The sequence below is a fragment of the Stegodyphus dumicola genome, chromosome 6 (assembly GCF_044657685.1).
Source record: "Stegodyphus dumicola isolate Sdum_Otavi_A_Nest chromosome 6, ASM4465768v1".
In the NCBI taxonomy this organism is placed as follows: Eukaryota; Metazoa; Arthropoda; class Arachnida; order Araneae; family Eresidae; genus Stegodyphus; species Stegodyphus dumicola.
Window position 1 is genome coordinate 220,717,332 of NC_140773.1, and position 17,644 is coordinate 220,734,975.

Sequence of the window (17,644 nt, forward strand, 5' to 3'; positions counted from 1 at the left end):
TCACACATGGGTATTTTAAACCAAACACTTTCAAAAGGAGATGCTGGATTTTTTACGTTACTCATAACACCCTAGCAATAATTTAACTAAACTTTAAAATCATATCCACAGACCACTAAAATATTAAACTAAGCAATCAATGAAACACATGGAAGTACCAGCCATTAGTGCTAAAATTGAATGCACATGCACTCACAGGTAACAATTGCAGTTATCAACTTTCATTTACACATAAATAAATTATTACTTTTTATTATAATTTAATTTTAATAGGTATATTATATTAACATTTATGAAATTTTAGGAAATATTAAACATTTTTTAAGTGGCAAAGTAACACAAGGAAATAATAGAGAAGCAGAAAAATTGCAAAACTAAATTCACACTGACTTAGTAGTACAAGCCTGTCAAAAGCAGGAAATTTGCAAAAGTCGCATGATTTGGCAACACTGTTTCTACTCATTTTGTTTGAAATTTACTTCAATTTCTATGATAGAGTTTACAGTTATGTTAAAGTATAAATACTATATACATTGATATTCTGAATGTATCAAAAATTTATGAAATAAGATAGAAATCCTGCACCGCTATGGAAAGAGATTAATTTCAGATCCTTCAGTTTGATTAATTGGAACATTTATATAATATACTAATGATTAATTTTTTAGATTTCAGAGCAAGATTTTTACTCTTTGTTAAACAATTCATAATCAGAAATGGGAACATCTAATTTCACATCACCATTACATAATAATAATAATAATAATAATAATAATAAAAAACTTTTTCCTATTTTTTACAGAAGCTTGTTTTACTATTGTATACACAAAACAAAAAACTGTCATATTTCTAACATGTATTACAGATACACTGCTTTATAGCAATATATGAGAGTCAATAAATTATACGCCTAAGTGTGGTGTAATATTTGTAGGAGGATGAAATGCAATGAACTGATTGCATCATCCTCTGGAAACAGAAAAGAAGTGTACATAGATCAGGCATTATTTTTAATTTTGGGGAGGTTGTTAAATGGTGACAATCAGGAATGATTGTTAATAATGAAAATACCAAGCATTCTTTGATGAGTGTACTCTGTCCAAAGAAGATGTAACACCCACAAATAGTTATGAATGGATAGCAACAATATATAGTGATATAATACCTTCCTATACTACCCCCAAAGAAGTGAGCTGCTGCATTTAGACAGAATACAGTATCACTCAAAGATGAACTATAAAGCTCTAGTATGGGTATGATCACTGAAAAAATTTGACCTGATGTTGAGGAGTATGTGATAGAAAATAGACAAAGCAGTTTCTCAAACTGCTATGGAAATAGGCATCACTGCTGAATCAATAGAAAACATTCTCCATGAAAAGTAGGATCATTACAGATCTGCACCTTATGAGTATCCAGAATGATGATGCAAGCAACAATAAACACAAACACAATTTTTTTTTTTTTTACATTAGCGACAGGAGATGAAACATTGCCTCATTATTATGACCTACAAAAAGTTAATTATTTGAAAATGGCTAAGTACATGAGCGCTATCTGCCTATGAGGAAGAATGCCATCACGGAGGATTTTCTAAGGAAAACCGGCTCACATTCATGTTACACGGGGAAAACCACAAAAACAACTACGCAGTCAAACTTTTAGTCTGGGTTTGAGCCTGCGATGAACTACCAGTATTTAGAAATCTTAAATTGAGCCATTCGTAGGATCACTCACAAACAAAACAAAACAAAACAAAAAACAAAAAAAAAAAAAAAAAAAAAAAAAAACATAATGAGGAAACAATTGTTCTCTTGGAGTCTTACAAATTCAGAATCCAAAAATATGCTGGAAAGAGTTTAGACATTATTTATGGGGATAAACAGGAATGACTGCTTGTTGATTATATGCCACACAATTCTACAATAACATGATTACATGTTAATTTGCTGACTAAGCATAAAGCAAATTCATGGAAACTCAGCCATGGGTAAAACCATGGTAAACTCAGCCCCCCCCCAAAAAAGGTACTTTTGAATGACAACTCTTCAGCACAGAGAGCTCAGATTGCCTAAAGAGCTATTAAGTAATGTAGATTTTAGCTCCTCTGTTATCTCATGCATTCCTCAGACCTGCCCTTAAATGCTATGTTTCTGTTTCAAAGCATGAAACAGAATTTACATGGTCCACTTTACAGCATCAATAATGACTTGAAGGCTGTGACAAAACTTCGCCCTCCCTACTGAAATTAAAAGCTTAAATAGCCACTATATTACATGCACCAAGAAGAACTATGCAGGAAAATAAGACAATAATTTTTGACATTTTCTTTATACAAATGCATCAGGCTTCAAACACACTGAACAACTCCCATATATACTGCAATAGCATAACAAAGAAAAATGAAAACTAGTATGAGATAAAAATGAATTTACTTGACTTTCTGCAAGTTGAGATTCCAGTGTTGCAGCACTTTTGATTGCTTGTGTAGCTTTGTTTTCCATATCCTCTAACTGAGCACTCACTGATTCCAGTTCAGCCTAAATGGAAAAGAGAAGACATTTTAAATAAAAATATCTTTAAGTAAAGTCAGCATTAAAAAATTTTAAAGCACTAATAAAGTTCATAATAGTTTTTTAAAGGCACATACCTGTAATTTTTGTGCTCTCTCCGACATTTCTGATTTACTTCTTTCAACTTCTTCAAATTTGATTGACAGTTCTTGAAGCTGATTCTCCATCTGTTTTCTTCGTCTCTCTGATTCTTGTCGAGCTGATGAAATAACTTGCAATTCAGAAGCCAACTGATTATTTTCACTTTCAAGATTTGCTTTTGCTTTCTCTAGTGCAGCTTTAGACTAAAAAATACATTAAAATGGAAATGAAAAGACTCAATGTTTATATTATGCTAGTAATGAAAAGTACTTTATATGATACAAAGTCTGAGATATGGCATTTTTGGAATTTTAGCAATTCCAGATTGCTTACTTAAATCTAGTAAGATGGCATGCAGAAATTAAAAATATGAAATGATTATGATCACAAGAGAACAAAAATTCACTTTCGATTATGTCAAATAGAATTTCCGATGCTGGAGCTGCCAAAGGATCTACAAAATGAAAGTATGTTTTGATGTCCATCAAACAAAAAGTGGAATTGCTGCAAAAAATGGATAAAGTCATATCTTTTGTTTCTCTAACCTTTCCGAAATTTGTTTATCAATTTCACGCTGCTCTGCGCAGGGGGGGGGGGACGCCGTGCGCAATGAACTGGAAGTTGATCTGTCAGCACTATCCTTATCTTCAGGGCAGATGTTTTTATTTTATTCGGCTTATAATTCCTTACTAAATGTAGTATTTCATCTCGATGTATTCTGTCTCTGATATAATTCAAATCAAATTCCTCCTCATTATAAATATCACGAGTACACATCAAATAGTTTTCTGGTTGCAATTTTCTAATTTCGAATATGCGCAATGTATGTTTTACGCATGCGCATGTTCAAAGGAATGTTTAATAAAGTAAACAAATAAATATTAAGCTTTTTTTTTGTAAATTTTGATACCCTTTAGATCATAATTGCTCTTTATTTCATAAATTACGGTTTCATATTTTTAATTTTATAATGCCATCTTACGAAATTTAAACTGATGATCGATAATCTAGAAAAATCGATAATCCGGAATCGCTGAAGTGCCGGTGAGTCCGGATTAAAGACTTTTGACTGTATTTAGTTTTGAAGAAAGAGTAAACTAAAGATGCTATCATTAACTAAAACTTTTAAGCTTGATAAGATTAATACTAACAGGCTGAAGAAAATATTAAATTGTATTGTCACCATTAGAATAAAAAACTTCACATCTCAGAAATTAAAAGGATTATTATGAGTATACACTACATGCTACAATAGGGAACAGCACGCTTTAAACTGTTAAAAATCGATGTTTAGTGATTGAAGATTAAGCCCCCGTATGCAGTAAAGTTGAAATGTCTAACAAAAACTACATGATAGTAATCAATGGAAAAATATTTGGTGTTGATAAAACTGTATAATTACCTTTTGAACCGAATCTAGTTGTTCATTTAACTTTTCAACAACTATAGTATGTTTTTGCCTCAACTCTCCAATCTGATTTTGATGAGCTACAGTTTCTTCTTCTAAATTCCTTTTTAAAAGATGTAATTCTTCTTCCATTTTAGATCGCAAAGCCTGCTGAGTAGCAGTAGAATCAATTGAGTCTACAAGTTCATTTTTCAAAGCTTCTAATTCCTGAAGGGCAGAAGAAAATTATAAAGAGATTTTAATGTGAATTTAAAATTCATCTCAAATCCATACTGCAAATTAACTGTCAGTAATTTTACTTAACATACAATCAACTAATACCTCATTTAAATCTCTCTTTTGTTTTTCTGCTTTTGCCCTGGCTTCTTTTTCAGCTTCTAAATCTTCTTGAACTTCTGTTAACTGGTTTTCCGTCTCTCGCAACATTTTTTGTGCTTGTGCTTTTGCGATAAGTTCTTCATCACATCTACATAAAATCATAACGTAAAATTAAAAATTCATACTCACTAACTTTATTAGAATCATAATCAGATTTTTTTTTTGGAGGGGGGAGGATTAGAAAAAACATAACATGAATTTAACAGAGAAAACTGACATTTATTTCAACATTCTGAAACAGATCTCTTGCAAAGGCATGAAGACATCTCTTGCAAAAAATGGGGCAAAGAACAAATTAAATTTATCTTATTTACAGTAACTTTTTCATTTCAGCTAAAAAGTAATTTGATTACTGTACTTCATAACATTCATTACCTTGTTTGAATATTACAATCAAGATATTGCTAAATATGAAAGATAAACAGATTTTAGAGCATGAGGAAAGGAAAATAAAAATATTCTGTTTGCAAGTTATTTTTTAAAATGACATAATTTTAATATAGTCAAGTTACTTGAATGCTATCATAATAAGGTTATTATTTGTAACCTCTCCCCCCCAAAAAGGTTATTATTTGTTACCTCTCCCCCCCAAAAAAAGGGGGGGGAAGATTACAAAAATGAAAAAATATCAAAATTTTCATAATCAAACTTGTCTTACAGCTGCCAGATCAAAAAAAAAAAAAAAAAACTAAAGAGTGTTTTTGATGTAATAAAGAAGATAACGATCTAAAAAAATTGCACTTAAAAATGCAGATTTGGCAATAAATCAATACATTAGTACAAATTGTGGTGTCTGGCAAAAAAAGTTATTTAATATACTCATACTCAGAGACATTTCGTTCTTCTACAGATCACATAACTTTCCTTGGAAATGAAATTGCTTGTCACTTGCTTCATTCATATGCTCTTAAAATATGTACAACTCCCTTACATTAACAGACCTTCTCTCCCAATTTATATGGACTTTTCTAACCTTTATGAGTCTTTTAAAAACAGCTTTCTCCTCCGAATAAAAAGAAGATTAACTTTTAATGGCATAATAACTCTACTTTGGTTATACATTTTGGAAATGCACAGCTGGGAGATACTGCCAACTGCAATATATATTTCAGTAGAAATAAAAATTAGATGAAATAAAATATAAATATTTTACTTGTTAAGTGCCTGAGTTAGCTCATCCTCTTTTCGTAAAAGCTGTTGATGCATTTCATCAACTTGCTGCTTCTTTTCTATTAATTGTTCTTTCACATCATTTAACTCTGTTTCGATCTTACGCGATGCACGTTCTAGTTCTTGTCTCATCTTTAAAAATAGATTAAAATTATTTCTTAATTGTTTAAAGAGTATTATATCATTTATTTAAATAACAGTAAAAAATGAGAATTCACTGAAATCTGAAGTACCAAATATTGGCAATAAAAATAATGCAAATAACTGAAAAATTAATAATTACCTGCTGCTCTCGGCGTAACTTTTCATCTATATCAGCAATGGTGGCTTCATGCCTTGCCTTTAATTTTGATAAATGCTTAGATTTTTCTTCTTCTTCACTTAAATTTTGAGAAACTTCTACAAGCTTTTCTTCCAGCAGCTTTTTTTCTTTTAAAACCTATCCCATTATTCAAATAATTAAAAAAACAATTAAATGGTATTTACAAAGAAAAAGCTATGCACAGATTTTCATATTCTAAAAATTGTTAATCACCTTTTGATTACTATCTTCTAAAGCAGCATAATCCTCTTCTATTTTTTTAATTTTTGAATCAAGCGTAACTTTTTCTAGTTGCAATTTTTGACGTGCTCCTTCTTCTTCTTCAAGTCTATTAGAAAAAATAAAAGAATGAAAATGATATATAATGGCAAATCAGAGCTGTGTCTGCATATTTTTTCACCTCAGACGAAAGACAAATATGCAGCTGCTATATAAAATGCTGAGTGTAGCCATTCAGGGGAAATTGAAGTTCACCAATGTCAAATTAACAACGAAATAAAAGTTATGTAACTAATAAAAATCATTGCACTAATTTTTTAAACATTTCTTATAATTTAATTTTGCTTGCTTTTAATGAACCAAAATCAGTAATAATTTTTAAAAAATTTATTTGATCTCTTAATGCATGTCCTATAAAAAGAAAGGCTACGATCTGACAGTTTTTCTCAACCAATTACAGATCTTGTATACAATTTTTACTATTTCAAGTTCACTGAAGCTTTTTCCGCCACAAGCAACAATACCTGGCAACATTAAGAATATTTTTGATGCTGCTTTCCAAATTTGGATAAGACTGAACTAAGCAATATTCCAGAATTATTTTCAAATGATTTAATTTGCTTCAGTGCCCCGAATTATTAAAACAGCATTATTTTATAAAAGTAGATATTTCTGAAAGAACTTATTTAAATGCTTAACTGCTAACTTTAAATTATCAAATAACATTAACTTTTTTTTTACCAGTTAGAAATTGAAAATCAGAAGATATTTCATACCCCCTCCTTTTTTTAATATATCTCCATTAAAAAAAAAAAAGTTTTATTCTCTCTGTTAAATATGCAGCTTTAAATTCTGTTACAATTTTTTACTGCAAGGCTTCACTTAATGCTTTCTATTTCTATTTAGTATTAAATTCCTCAAAGGTAGCATACATAAAAATTTTTAATTGATTTGCATCAAAATTCTATTAATGTCAACTCACTGAATGATTTCTCATTTCATCTCATGGTATTTTCTTATGATGGACATTATTAATATGGATATAAGAGCACCTCATTTAATTACTGAAGGTACATAAAATTATAGATCCTTTAAATAATTCTAAAATATATTAACACAAACAAATTTGAAGAAGTGGCATTTTTTGTACTAAATTTAGGCTAAGAGCCAAACAAGGAATGCATTTAACACTCTGAGCGGCATGAGCTTTTGGATGTATTTATGCAGCTTTTATTAGCTACCATAGAAAATAGAGGGTAAAATAAGTAAATTCATATATTTACTTATTTTACCCTCTATTTTCATAAACTTACATTCATTAAGATTACATTTACATTATTAAAGAAAGTAAGGAAGCAAAATAAGCTATTACATATCAAGTGACCAAAAAATCTCACGACCGGATAAAGCCAATCATGCCGTTCAGAGGCTTGATAATTTCTTTGGCAAATAATTTACACATCTTTGTACATTCATTCATATTGGTATCAATATGCTATACTAGGCTCAAACATTTCAAGTGTCAAGGCATCTTTGTCTAAATTATACAAAATTTTATTGGTTAAATCACTTCCATTTTTCTCTTGTTTCTAGAAAATTGGTATAGCTTTTTTCAATAGTTATGAATCTGCTTTATATGTACATGCATTTAATTATTTAAAACAGTTTTCCATGCCGCAAAACATCCGGTATAAAATCAATATTAAAGAAAAATATTTTGCGTCTTTGATTTTAGAAAGAATTTCAAATCAAATATAGCTACCTCATTTTGATTGGAGCAAAATTTTCCTTAACTTAGCTCATTTTATCCCACTGCCCTTTTTAAAGGATGGCTAAAAACAGCACGTGGAAATTGGAATCTTTCATTTGGAACACGTGGAAATTGGAATCTTTCATTTGTAAGGGAACACATAAGCTTCTGCTAGTGTGATTTATGCGTTTGGCTCCCTTCATTAACATCTGACAACTCTGATCAGTCCCCACACTAGGAGGCATGGTTTGTATCTTCTCTTTGTAGGTACATGATTTCTTGATTCTTTGCTAGTTTACTTGACACATGGTTGATTCCTTCTCAGTTTACCTGACATATGGTTGGGCATCTTTTATGTGAAAGTACTCCTTCTTTATCATCATGATAGTTAAATAAAGCTTTGTTGATTTTAGGTAAGATGTAGTGCATTATTATTTTTTTTTATTATCTTCTAAATAGGATAGTGGGATAAGTATGCAATTAACGTGCTATCGCTCCTCTTATAACTAAGAGGAATAAAAAATAATTCCTGCCCAGCATTTCCCCCTAGCATAGTCATGTCCAAGCAAAAGCTTCTGGAATTAGAGGAAACATTGGAACTATTAAAATAATTTAGATTCAGATGACAGTGATGTTGAAATTGTCATATTACCACTAGATGCCACTGAACTTACTGACAAAGATGAAGGAAATGACAATGAAGTACATACTGGTGAGATTATTGTAAATGACCTGGAGGTTAGAACTGGAGACAGTTTCGAGCCCAAAGCTTCCACAAGCTCTAATGTTTTGACAAAAACCTAGAAACATCAGTTATACTGGGAAAAAATGAAATCAACACAGTATACAAAATGGGAAACACAGGTTGATTCAACTGCAAATGGCTTGCTCAAATACATTAAACTACATGAAAGAAAAAATTCAGAACTTTTTTAACAGTTTTATTCTAATGAAATTTACAATCACATAGTAAAAGATGTAAAACGAGCAACAGATGAAAAAATTGGACATGATTTCTTTACCACAGCTAACGCAAGGACTTTTCCTTCTAACTGGTTAACATTCAAATACCTGTGAACTTGACTACTGGTCAAAGGCATTATTACCCTGGTGAGAAATGTGAAGTCAAAAAACATTTCCAAAATCTAAAAACTTATTTCCATTTTGTGGACAATAGAACAGCGAGTCAGCATCCTGAGGATTGACTTTTGGAGATTAAACCCTTGTCTGCTATGCTCAATAATAATTTTATGAAGTTCAGACATTTCTCAGCAAACCTAAACATTGACCAGATGATAATCATGTACCATGGTAGGAATAGTCTGAGGCAAGCCAGACTAGTCCTACTAATTATCCAAGGCAAGCCAATACATTTTAGATATAAATTTTGGACTGTATGGAAGTAAAGAATATTGTTATAACTTTTCCCTCTACTGCAGTAAGGAATTAGTACAGTAAAGGATACTCCTCTTGTTACCCTTGTTGTGATGAAAGTGACAGAGAACATTGTGAATCCTTTAAGTTATACTTTATATTTTGGTAATTTTTTTCACCACCATTGATTTTATGCAAAATCTCAGGCAACAGGGTTATTGAGCTCTACAGGAACCATATGAGAAAATCAAATAGTTCATGAAGAATTAAACGAATCTATGTGGAGAAAATTCCCACTGTGATGACAATATGACTGTCACGTTTGTTATAAATTTCAACACCTTAAAACCATTCTCTGAAGTGATGATATGAGTAAAAGGACACAAAAGATAAAGCTGATGCGAAGATGCCTAATTTGATGAATTCTTATAACAAACATAAGGCTGGGGTAGATCACCAAGATTGGTTAACTGGATTATAATGTCATTAAGATTGGTGGGAAAAAAGAAGTACTGCCTACCTTTCCTTCCTATACATGGTAGTGGCAAATCTATAAAGCTCTCAACAAAAGCAATACTCTAAACTTGGAGGCATTCTGAAGAGCAATAAGAATGGCCTATCTAAAAAATAACAGGAACAAGAGGAAGACTTAGGATATTTTCTCTACCTTCAAGTGCAAAAGATGGTGTTGAACATTTTCTAGTGGAGAGCGGAAAAAAGTGCAATTGTTCAAGAGAGGGCTGCAAAGCAGTACCAAAAACATGCAACAAAACATTTTGTCAGGCCTCCTTTTGGTCTTTCCACAATGTTTGGCATTACATTCTACTGAAACCTGAACTTTAATGCAGAGTTGCCAACTCTCCCGATTTTCAACCACTCTCCCGCCAACCTGATTTACAATATATTTCTCTTGAGTTTTTCTTATTCTTAAAATTTCCCTCAATTTTTATGGAACTTGGCTTAATACTTCGTTATATGAACAAACAAAAAAAAAAAAAAAAAAAAAAAAGTGATTTTGGACGTCTGGAAAGTAATTGAATTTTATCTAGATTATATCTAAAACAAAACCTTGTGAATCAGATGAGAATTTCTGCTTTGTGAGTGAGAGCATACGTATCCAGAAACGTCGTTCTCCAATGGGCATCGAGCTCCGCTGCATTTCATCTGGCATATATCGGCCAATGAGCACAAAGCAAGCTCAAAGCTGTTAGTTGTATGTTCTTTAGTTATTTCGTTTATCTTGTCCTGAGTTGTGTGAGTACACGTGCCTTCGAGAAATAGTTTTAGAAATTATCATCTTTTGCTATGTCTGTGAGAAAGGTGAAATACTCATGTACGTTTCAAAAATCGTACACAGTTTCAAAAATTCTTCTTAGCAACTGTTTAAGAATATATTTTTATGCTAGTTTTTTCTACAAGTAGCCGAGTGAGTAACATTGGCAGCTTACTCTAGCATGGTGAACAGGTTGGCTGCTTAGAGTTTTCCCATTTGTAATTAAAATATGAAGCAGTTGACTTTCCTTCCATTATTTCCTCAAGGAAATGTAATAAATTTGCGATGTGTACCATCTGTAGTTGTGATTTTTCGATTTCACATGGTGGAAGGGCGGATGTTCTCAAACATGTGCGTACACAAAAACACAAAGACAACATGAGTTGTTTTGAAAAAAACTAAAAATTAAATTTTTCTTCGGAAACAAAGAACCAAAACGTTATTATTGCAGAATGTCTGTTCTCTGCCTTTTTACTGGAGCACAACCTGCCACTGAATGCATTGGATCACGCTGCAGCTTTATTTAGAAAAATGTTTCCCGATAGTGAAATCGCTAAGAAATACTCAAGTGCAAGGACCAAAACAGGTGCAATTGTTAAAGAAATGGGTTTGAAAAATAAATCTTTAGTTATTGATTGCATTAAAACAGCTCCATTCTGCCTCTGTACGGATGGAAGCAATAATACCGATTCAAAACTGTATCCAATTGTTGTTTCTTTTTTTAATCCAGAGTCTTCAGAAATTAAGTGAAGTTTACTTTCTGTCCCCACTTTAGAAGGACATTTGATAGGCTTTAATATAGCACAGCTAATTATTAAAACTTTAAAAGAAATGCAGTCCGTCTGGATAATTTGCTTAGCACTTGGTGCCGATAATGCACCAGTAATAATAGGCTTGAAGACTGTTGTTGCAGGCATCTTAAGAAAGGAAAATTCTGATTTGCAGATTGAGAGGTGTACCTGTCACCTCTTAAATTTAGCAGCTGAAAAGGGGGCAGCTTCTTTACCAATAAATGTGGATAAACATATTGTTGATATTTATTATTACCTTGAAAGGAGTTCTAAAAGGAAGGAAAAATTGAAACAGTTCCAACAGCTGCATAACTAATATTAGTGATGACACATTAGATAAACTTTCATTAGCGAAAGCAGGCCTACGTGGCAATTGCTATGAACAAATTATGAAGTTTCTGTCTTAAAAAAAGTAAAATCTGCCACTGTTCATAACATTTGTACGAAAACTGATTAAAGTGTCTTTTTTCCCCCTTACCCGATGCAAGTAATAAAAATGTTTTTTTTATGTGTAAGGTATTTTTGTGTTGCTTGCATTTAAGAATTAGTAAATATTTAAAGTTAATTCGTTATTAAAAACTATATTTTTATGATTTAAAAAAAGTCTTTTTAACATTGTGAAAAATTTCCTGATTTTTTAGTGTCATAGGTTGGCAAGTATGTTAATGTAAGTAATTCAAATAACTGTATCAAAACCTGTGGTTGGAAACTGCTTTTCACTAATGAAGAGGATACTAAAACCAATTACTGCAAACTTTAATCCCCTTTATCCCACTGTCCTACTTAGAGGATGGGTCAGATTTCATTATACTTAGTCTATTTAGGTTTAATTTACCTCAGAAAATATACCTATTTTCAAATTTGAACAAAACAAACTTAATTTAAAGATGGCTAATTGGTAAAAAGCAGACATATATCTTATTACAGAAAATTGTAAAGCGTGTTGTCCTATAATGGAAAATATCCCTTTTATTGCATAAATTTGCCATTTGCCGACATGATTAATTTATTAATAAAAAAACATAAGAACTCTTAATTAATACTGCACTCCTATGTAGATAATCATAATACATGACTTTATTCTCATGTCTAAACCTTTGTCTTTCCTAAAATTGCTCTACCAAGTTTCCATTGCTCATTTGAATTCTGTTAAGTGCAAGGTATTTTAGCTTCATTTTTGACACAGATCAACAAATAATCTCCTTCAATATACTATAGAAACCATCATTTTAAAAGACATTTCAAATTGGAAAAATTCTTCTTAGCAACTGTTTAAGAATATATTTTTATGCTAGTTTTTTCTACAAGTAGCCGAGTGAGTAACATTGGCAGCTTACTCTAGCATGGTGAACAAGTTGGCTGCTTAGAGTTTTCCCATTTGTAATTAAAATATGAAGCAGTTCCCTAACTCCACGAAAGCATCTCACCTAAAGCAGAATGGACATGTCTTTTGTTATAATTAATTAATCGTCGAACCAGTTTGCAATATTCATACACCTTTTACTAGTCTAATGAATATTTATTGCAAGAAAGGCTTAATTGAGTTTGGTAAGAACTTCATATGCTAACTACAATCAAAAGTCGTTAATTCGGACACCCAAAATCCGGACCTCAAAGCTAAAAACTTTCTGCGCATGCGCGCAGGCGTAAGTCGTTAATTCGGTCACCCATAATCCGGACCTCAAAGCTAAAAACTTTCTGCGCATGTGCCGCGTTGGCACATGCGCACAGGCGTTTTACGCCTGCACGTAAGACCTTGACTACTGCGCATATGCGTGTGCGCAAGTGCAGAATACGTGTTGCATAATCGAGAAAATATTGTTAAGAATTTTATTATTACTATTTTTTATTATTATTGTCTATTTTTCAAAAGTGTGTTTTTGTTTTATTATTGTGTGAAGTTGTAACTATATGTCTTTTCTTGTGTGGCAACAACGCTTCTGTAATTCTTCAATTTGAACTTTTGGATGTGTGCCAAGTTTGATGGCGTAATGCTCTGGTGAGAGCGTCGATTGATTGTGTAGATGAAACATGTTGTTTCAGAACGTTATTTCTTTAAAATATGTAAAATAAATGTTTTGTTTTCTGAACTCGGATTATGCAAACGTTATTTAGTTTCAACATAAAAGTTTGGCGTCCGTTTGACAGGACATTTGTGTGATTTCGAGTAATTTTGATTTAGGCGTTTTGTTAAAATGGAGTTGTTAAAAGCAAAACGTAAAAGTGAACGTACTTCGTTTACGTTAACTACGAAGATTGTGGAAGAAGAATTGCCTACTTGTACGGATCCTGAGAGATTGCAAGTGTTGTTGGGGCAACTAATTGACAAATTTGAACGCTCGGACAGTACTCAAAGCAGTGTTTTAGAACAAACCAAGGAAGCGGATTTCGAGAATGAATTTAATACGGCTGAAGGATACAGAGATTCCTTTATAGCTTTAAAGGTGAAACTTCAGAATAAAATTGGACAATTGAATTCGATGAATGTTACTACAGATATTGCTTCACTTTCGATTTCGGATCCTAAAGAAAATAAAAACAGGAAGTTCAAACTTCCTAAACTTGAACTGAAAAAATTTTCTGGAGATGCAAGAGAATTTTTAGGCTTTTGGAGCCAATTCTCCAAAATTCATGAAGATGCGGATATTGTGCCGGAAGATAAATTTTTGTACTTAGTGCAAAGTGCAGTACCTGGCTCAAAGGCAGCTCAACTTTTGAACAGTTTTCCTGTTACCGCCGCGAATTATCCTAAAGCTATCGAGCAGCTGAAAGAAAGATTTGGTAGAGAAGACCTTCTGGTGCAGATCTATGTAAGAGATTTGCTTGGGCTTGTTACAAAGAATGCTACAACAGGCAGAACGGCGTCGGACTTAGGAGTACTTTATGATAGTATAGAAAGTAAATTACGAGCACTGGAAAGCTTAGGACGCACCAAGGAAAAGTTTGCTGATTTCTTGGGACCTTTAGTGGAGTCGTGCCTACCTGAGAATATTTTACGTGCCTGGGAGCGGAGTCGAACTTCTGAACAAGGACAGGAAAAGAGTTCTGAAAGAACGCTTGAAAAACTAATGTGTTTTTTAAGGCATGAAGTAGAATCGGAAGAAATGATTAGATTAGCACAATCAGGATTTACTCATTCTGTTAAGCGTCTTAATAAAAATGTTATTTCAGGTAATTCAGATTTAGCAACAGCTGCCGCGCTGGTAAGTACAAATGAAACCAGTAAAGGTAAGCAAAATGTTTGTATATTTTGTGGTAAGCCTCATATGAGTGCTAAGTGTTTTAAAGCTGAAAATATGAGCTTAAATGAAAAGAGGCAACTTGTACAAAAGAAGGGTGTTTGTTTTTCATGTTTAAGAATTGGCCATTTAAAAAACCAATGTAAAGCCAATATTAAATGCCCCATTTGCAGTTGTGATCATATAAAATTTATGTGTCCTCAGAATGTTAGATCTGTAAAACAAAATGACTCTAAGTTGGATGTTTCCCTTTCTAATAATAGTAAGAGCGAGAAAGTTTATTTGCAAACTTTATGTGTTCTAATTAAAGTTAAAGATCGAGAGAGAAAAATTAGGATTCTCTTGGATTCGGGATCCCAACGATCATACGTTGGGGAGAAAATTATGAAGCGAATGAAGGCTGATCCTATTCGACAGGAGAAAGTAATTCATGGTTTGTTTGGGGGGAGGGAAACTGCGCCTGTAACCCATTCTGTTTTTGCTATTGACATAAGCAGTTTAGATAACACTTTTAGGTGTTGTTTTGAAGCTTTTTCTGAAAAAAAGATATGTGGATTTGTTCCAACAATCAAGAATGCTCAGATTATAGAGGAATTGAAAAGCAGGAAAATTGAGGTCAGTGACACATTTTGCGAGGAAAGTGAAATTGATTTATTGATAGGTGCAGATGTCATTGGTAAACTGTTAACTGACGAATACCTAGAATTACCCTCTGGTTTAACTGCAGTCAAAACAAAACTGGGTTGGACGGTTATGGGTAAAGAAAATGATACTGTCAGGGATAATGCCCTAATAAGTCTTTCCTTGCATGTAAATAATGCTTCTTTGAAATCTTTATGGGAGCTTGAAGTTTTGGGTATTTCCGACCCGACGGAAAATAGTAAAATGAAAAATCTTCATTGCGACTACGAGATTGATTTTCAGAATAAATTATCTATTCGGCCCGATGGTAGATATGAATTAGAATTACCCTGGAAATGCGAATCTACCAATTTATCAGATAATAAAAGCATTGCTTTGACACGTCATCAAAAAATGATAAAGAGGGCAAAAGAAAATAATTCTTTGAAGGAATATCAAGAAGTGTTTAGAGAGTGGGAAAATTTAAATATTATAGAAAAGGTTCCGGAAAAGGAATTAAACAATAAATGCCACTTTTTACCACACAGACCGGTTATTAAGATGAATAGTGAAAGCACTAAGGTAAGACCCGTTTTTGATGCTTCATCTTGTGAAAAGGGAAAACCATCTTTGAATCAGTGTTTATTGAAAGGACCTAATTTAATAGAATTAGTCCCTGATATTTTAGACAGAATGAGATTTTTTCCTATTGGTCTGAGTGCAGACATAGAGAAAGCATTCTTGCAGTTAGGAATTTCTCCGAAGGATAGAGATTACTTGCGATTTTTCTATCCAAGTGATGAGGGAGAAATAGTGTATAGGCACTGCAGAGTAGTTTTTGGGGTTTCCTGCAGCCCTTATCTACTAGGTGCGTCTATTAAATATCTCTTGAATAATTGTCCATCTGACTTTTTAGATGTGGCTGACAAATTAAAAAATTCGTTCTATGTAGATAATTGTATTACGGGTGTTTACAATATTGAGGAACAAGAGGATTTAATTCAAAAGGCCAAAAGTCTTATGTCGAGAGGCAGATTTAATTTAAGGGGATGGGAGAGCAATGTTGCTTCCAAATATACTACAAAACATTCTGGGGACACACCTCTTTTAGGAATATTGTGGAATTTAGACAATGATACTTTAAGGTGTAATATAAATGTAAATATGATAACTTGTGATACTAAGGCAACTAAGAGACTGATTCTGTCTATTGTACAATCAATTTTTGATCCAATTGGAATACTTGCACCAATAACTTTGCTTCCAAAAATTTTGTTACAAGAAACATGGAAGTTGAAATTTTCTTGGGACGAGGTATTGCCTCATGATTTTGTAAGTAAATTTTTTGTGTGGTTATCTGATATACTTTTGTTGAAAAATGTGGCAATACCCCGATTCATTGGAACCTTTGCAACAGTTGAATTGCATGTATTTGTCGATGCCTGCAAATATGCTTATGCAGGATGTATTTTCGCGAGAAGTATTGATTCATGCAGTGTAAAAATTACTCTCTTAAGAGCAAAATCTAGAGTAGCTCCTATTAAGAATTTGACGATTCCTAGATTGGAATTAATGTCCTGTTGCATTGGATCCCGATTATTATATTCTGTTTGTAAAGCTCTTAATGATTTTGATATAAATGTAACTTTATGGTGTGATTCCACAGTCGCATTATGGTGGATCAGAAATCCTGGTAATTGGTCAAACTTTGTAAGCAATCGTGTTAAAGAAATTACTAAGTTGACAAAACCTGAATCATGGAGGCATGTGCCTGGTAATATGAACCCAGCAGATGTGTTATCTCGAGGTTGCTCTGCTAAACAAATGATTAACTCGGAGTGGTTTAAGGGACCTTTCTGGCTAAGAGAAAGCCCTGAATTTTGGCCTACCAATATTGTTTGTCAGCCGAGCGAAGCTGACTTGGAAAAGAGGAAGGTAAAACTTATTAATGTTAACTTTTCAGAGGATACCACTCCTTGGTATGCAGAAAGAGTTTCTGATTATGAAAAAATGATTCGTGTAACCGGTTGGGTGTTACGTTTTATTTCTAACTGTAGGAAGAAGTCAAATTTGTGTAAAGAATCTAAACTAACTGTTGCTGAAATCATAAATTCCGAAAAAGTTTTGATTCGGTTGGTTCAAAGCTCAAATTTCCCTGACATTGGAGCTCTTAATCCACTTGATGTATTCATTGATAATGAAAAAATTATAAGAGTTAAAACTAGAATATTGGAACGCAAAGACAATTCTGAATTTTTAACACCAATTTTGTTACCGAGTAAATGTATCTTTACTACATTGTTAATTGAGTCAGTTCATAAGAAACATTGTCATGCTGGAACTCAAATGCTTCAATCTATTTTAAGAGAAAGATTCTGGATACTAAAACAACGTAAAACTGTGCGTAATGTGTTAAAAGGGTGTGTAATATGTCAACGATATAAA

The 17,644-nt window shown here is 32.6% G+C and overlaps 1 protein-coding gene across 2 annotated transcripts in view; it reads right to left on the reverse strand.

Moving 5' to 3' along the window:
- LOC118201055 (myosin heavy chain, non-muscle-like) overlaps positions 1-17,644 on the reverse strand; it is a 195,019-nt gene that overhangs the window by 40,017 nt on the left and 137,358 nt on the right. For both annotated transcript variants that reach the window (XM_085819553.1, XM_085819552.1), the window contains 7 exons: positions 6,146-6,260; positions 5,894-6,049; positions 5,594-5,742; positions 4,384-4,528; positions 4,057-4,269; positions 2,651-2,857; positions 2,436-2,540 (listed from right to left, as the gene is read on the reverse strand). In XM_085819553.1, coding sequence (XP_085675679.1) covers positions 2,436-2,540; positions 2,651-2,857; positions 4,057-4,269; positions 4,384-4,528; positions 5,594-5,742; positions 5,894-6,049; positions 6,146-6,260 — 1,090 coding nt within the window. The remainder of the gene's footprint in view (positions 1-2,435; positions 2,541-2,650; positions 2,858-4,056; positions 4,270-4,383; positions 4,529-5,593; positions 5,743-5,893; positions 6,050-6,145; positions 6,261-17,644) is intronic.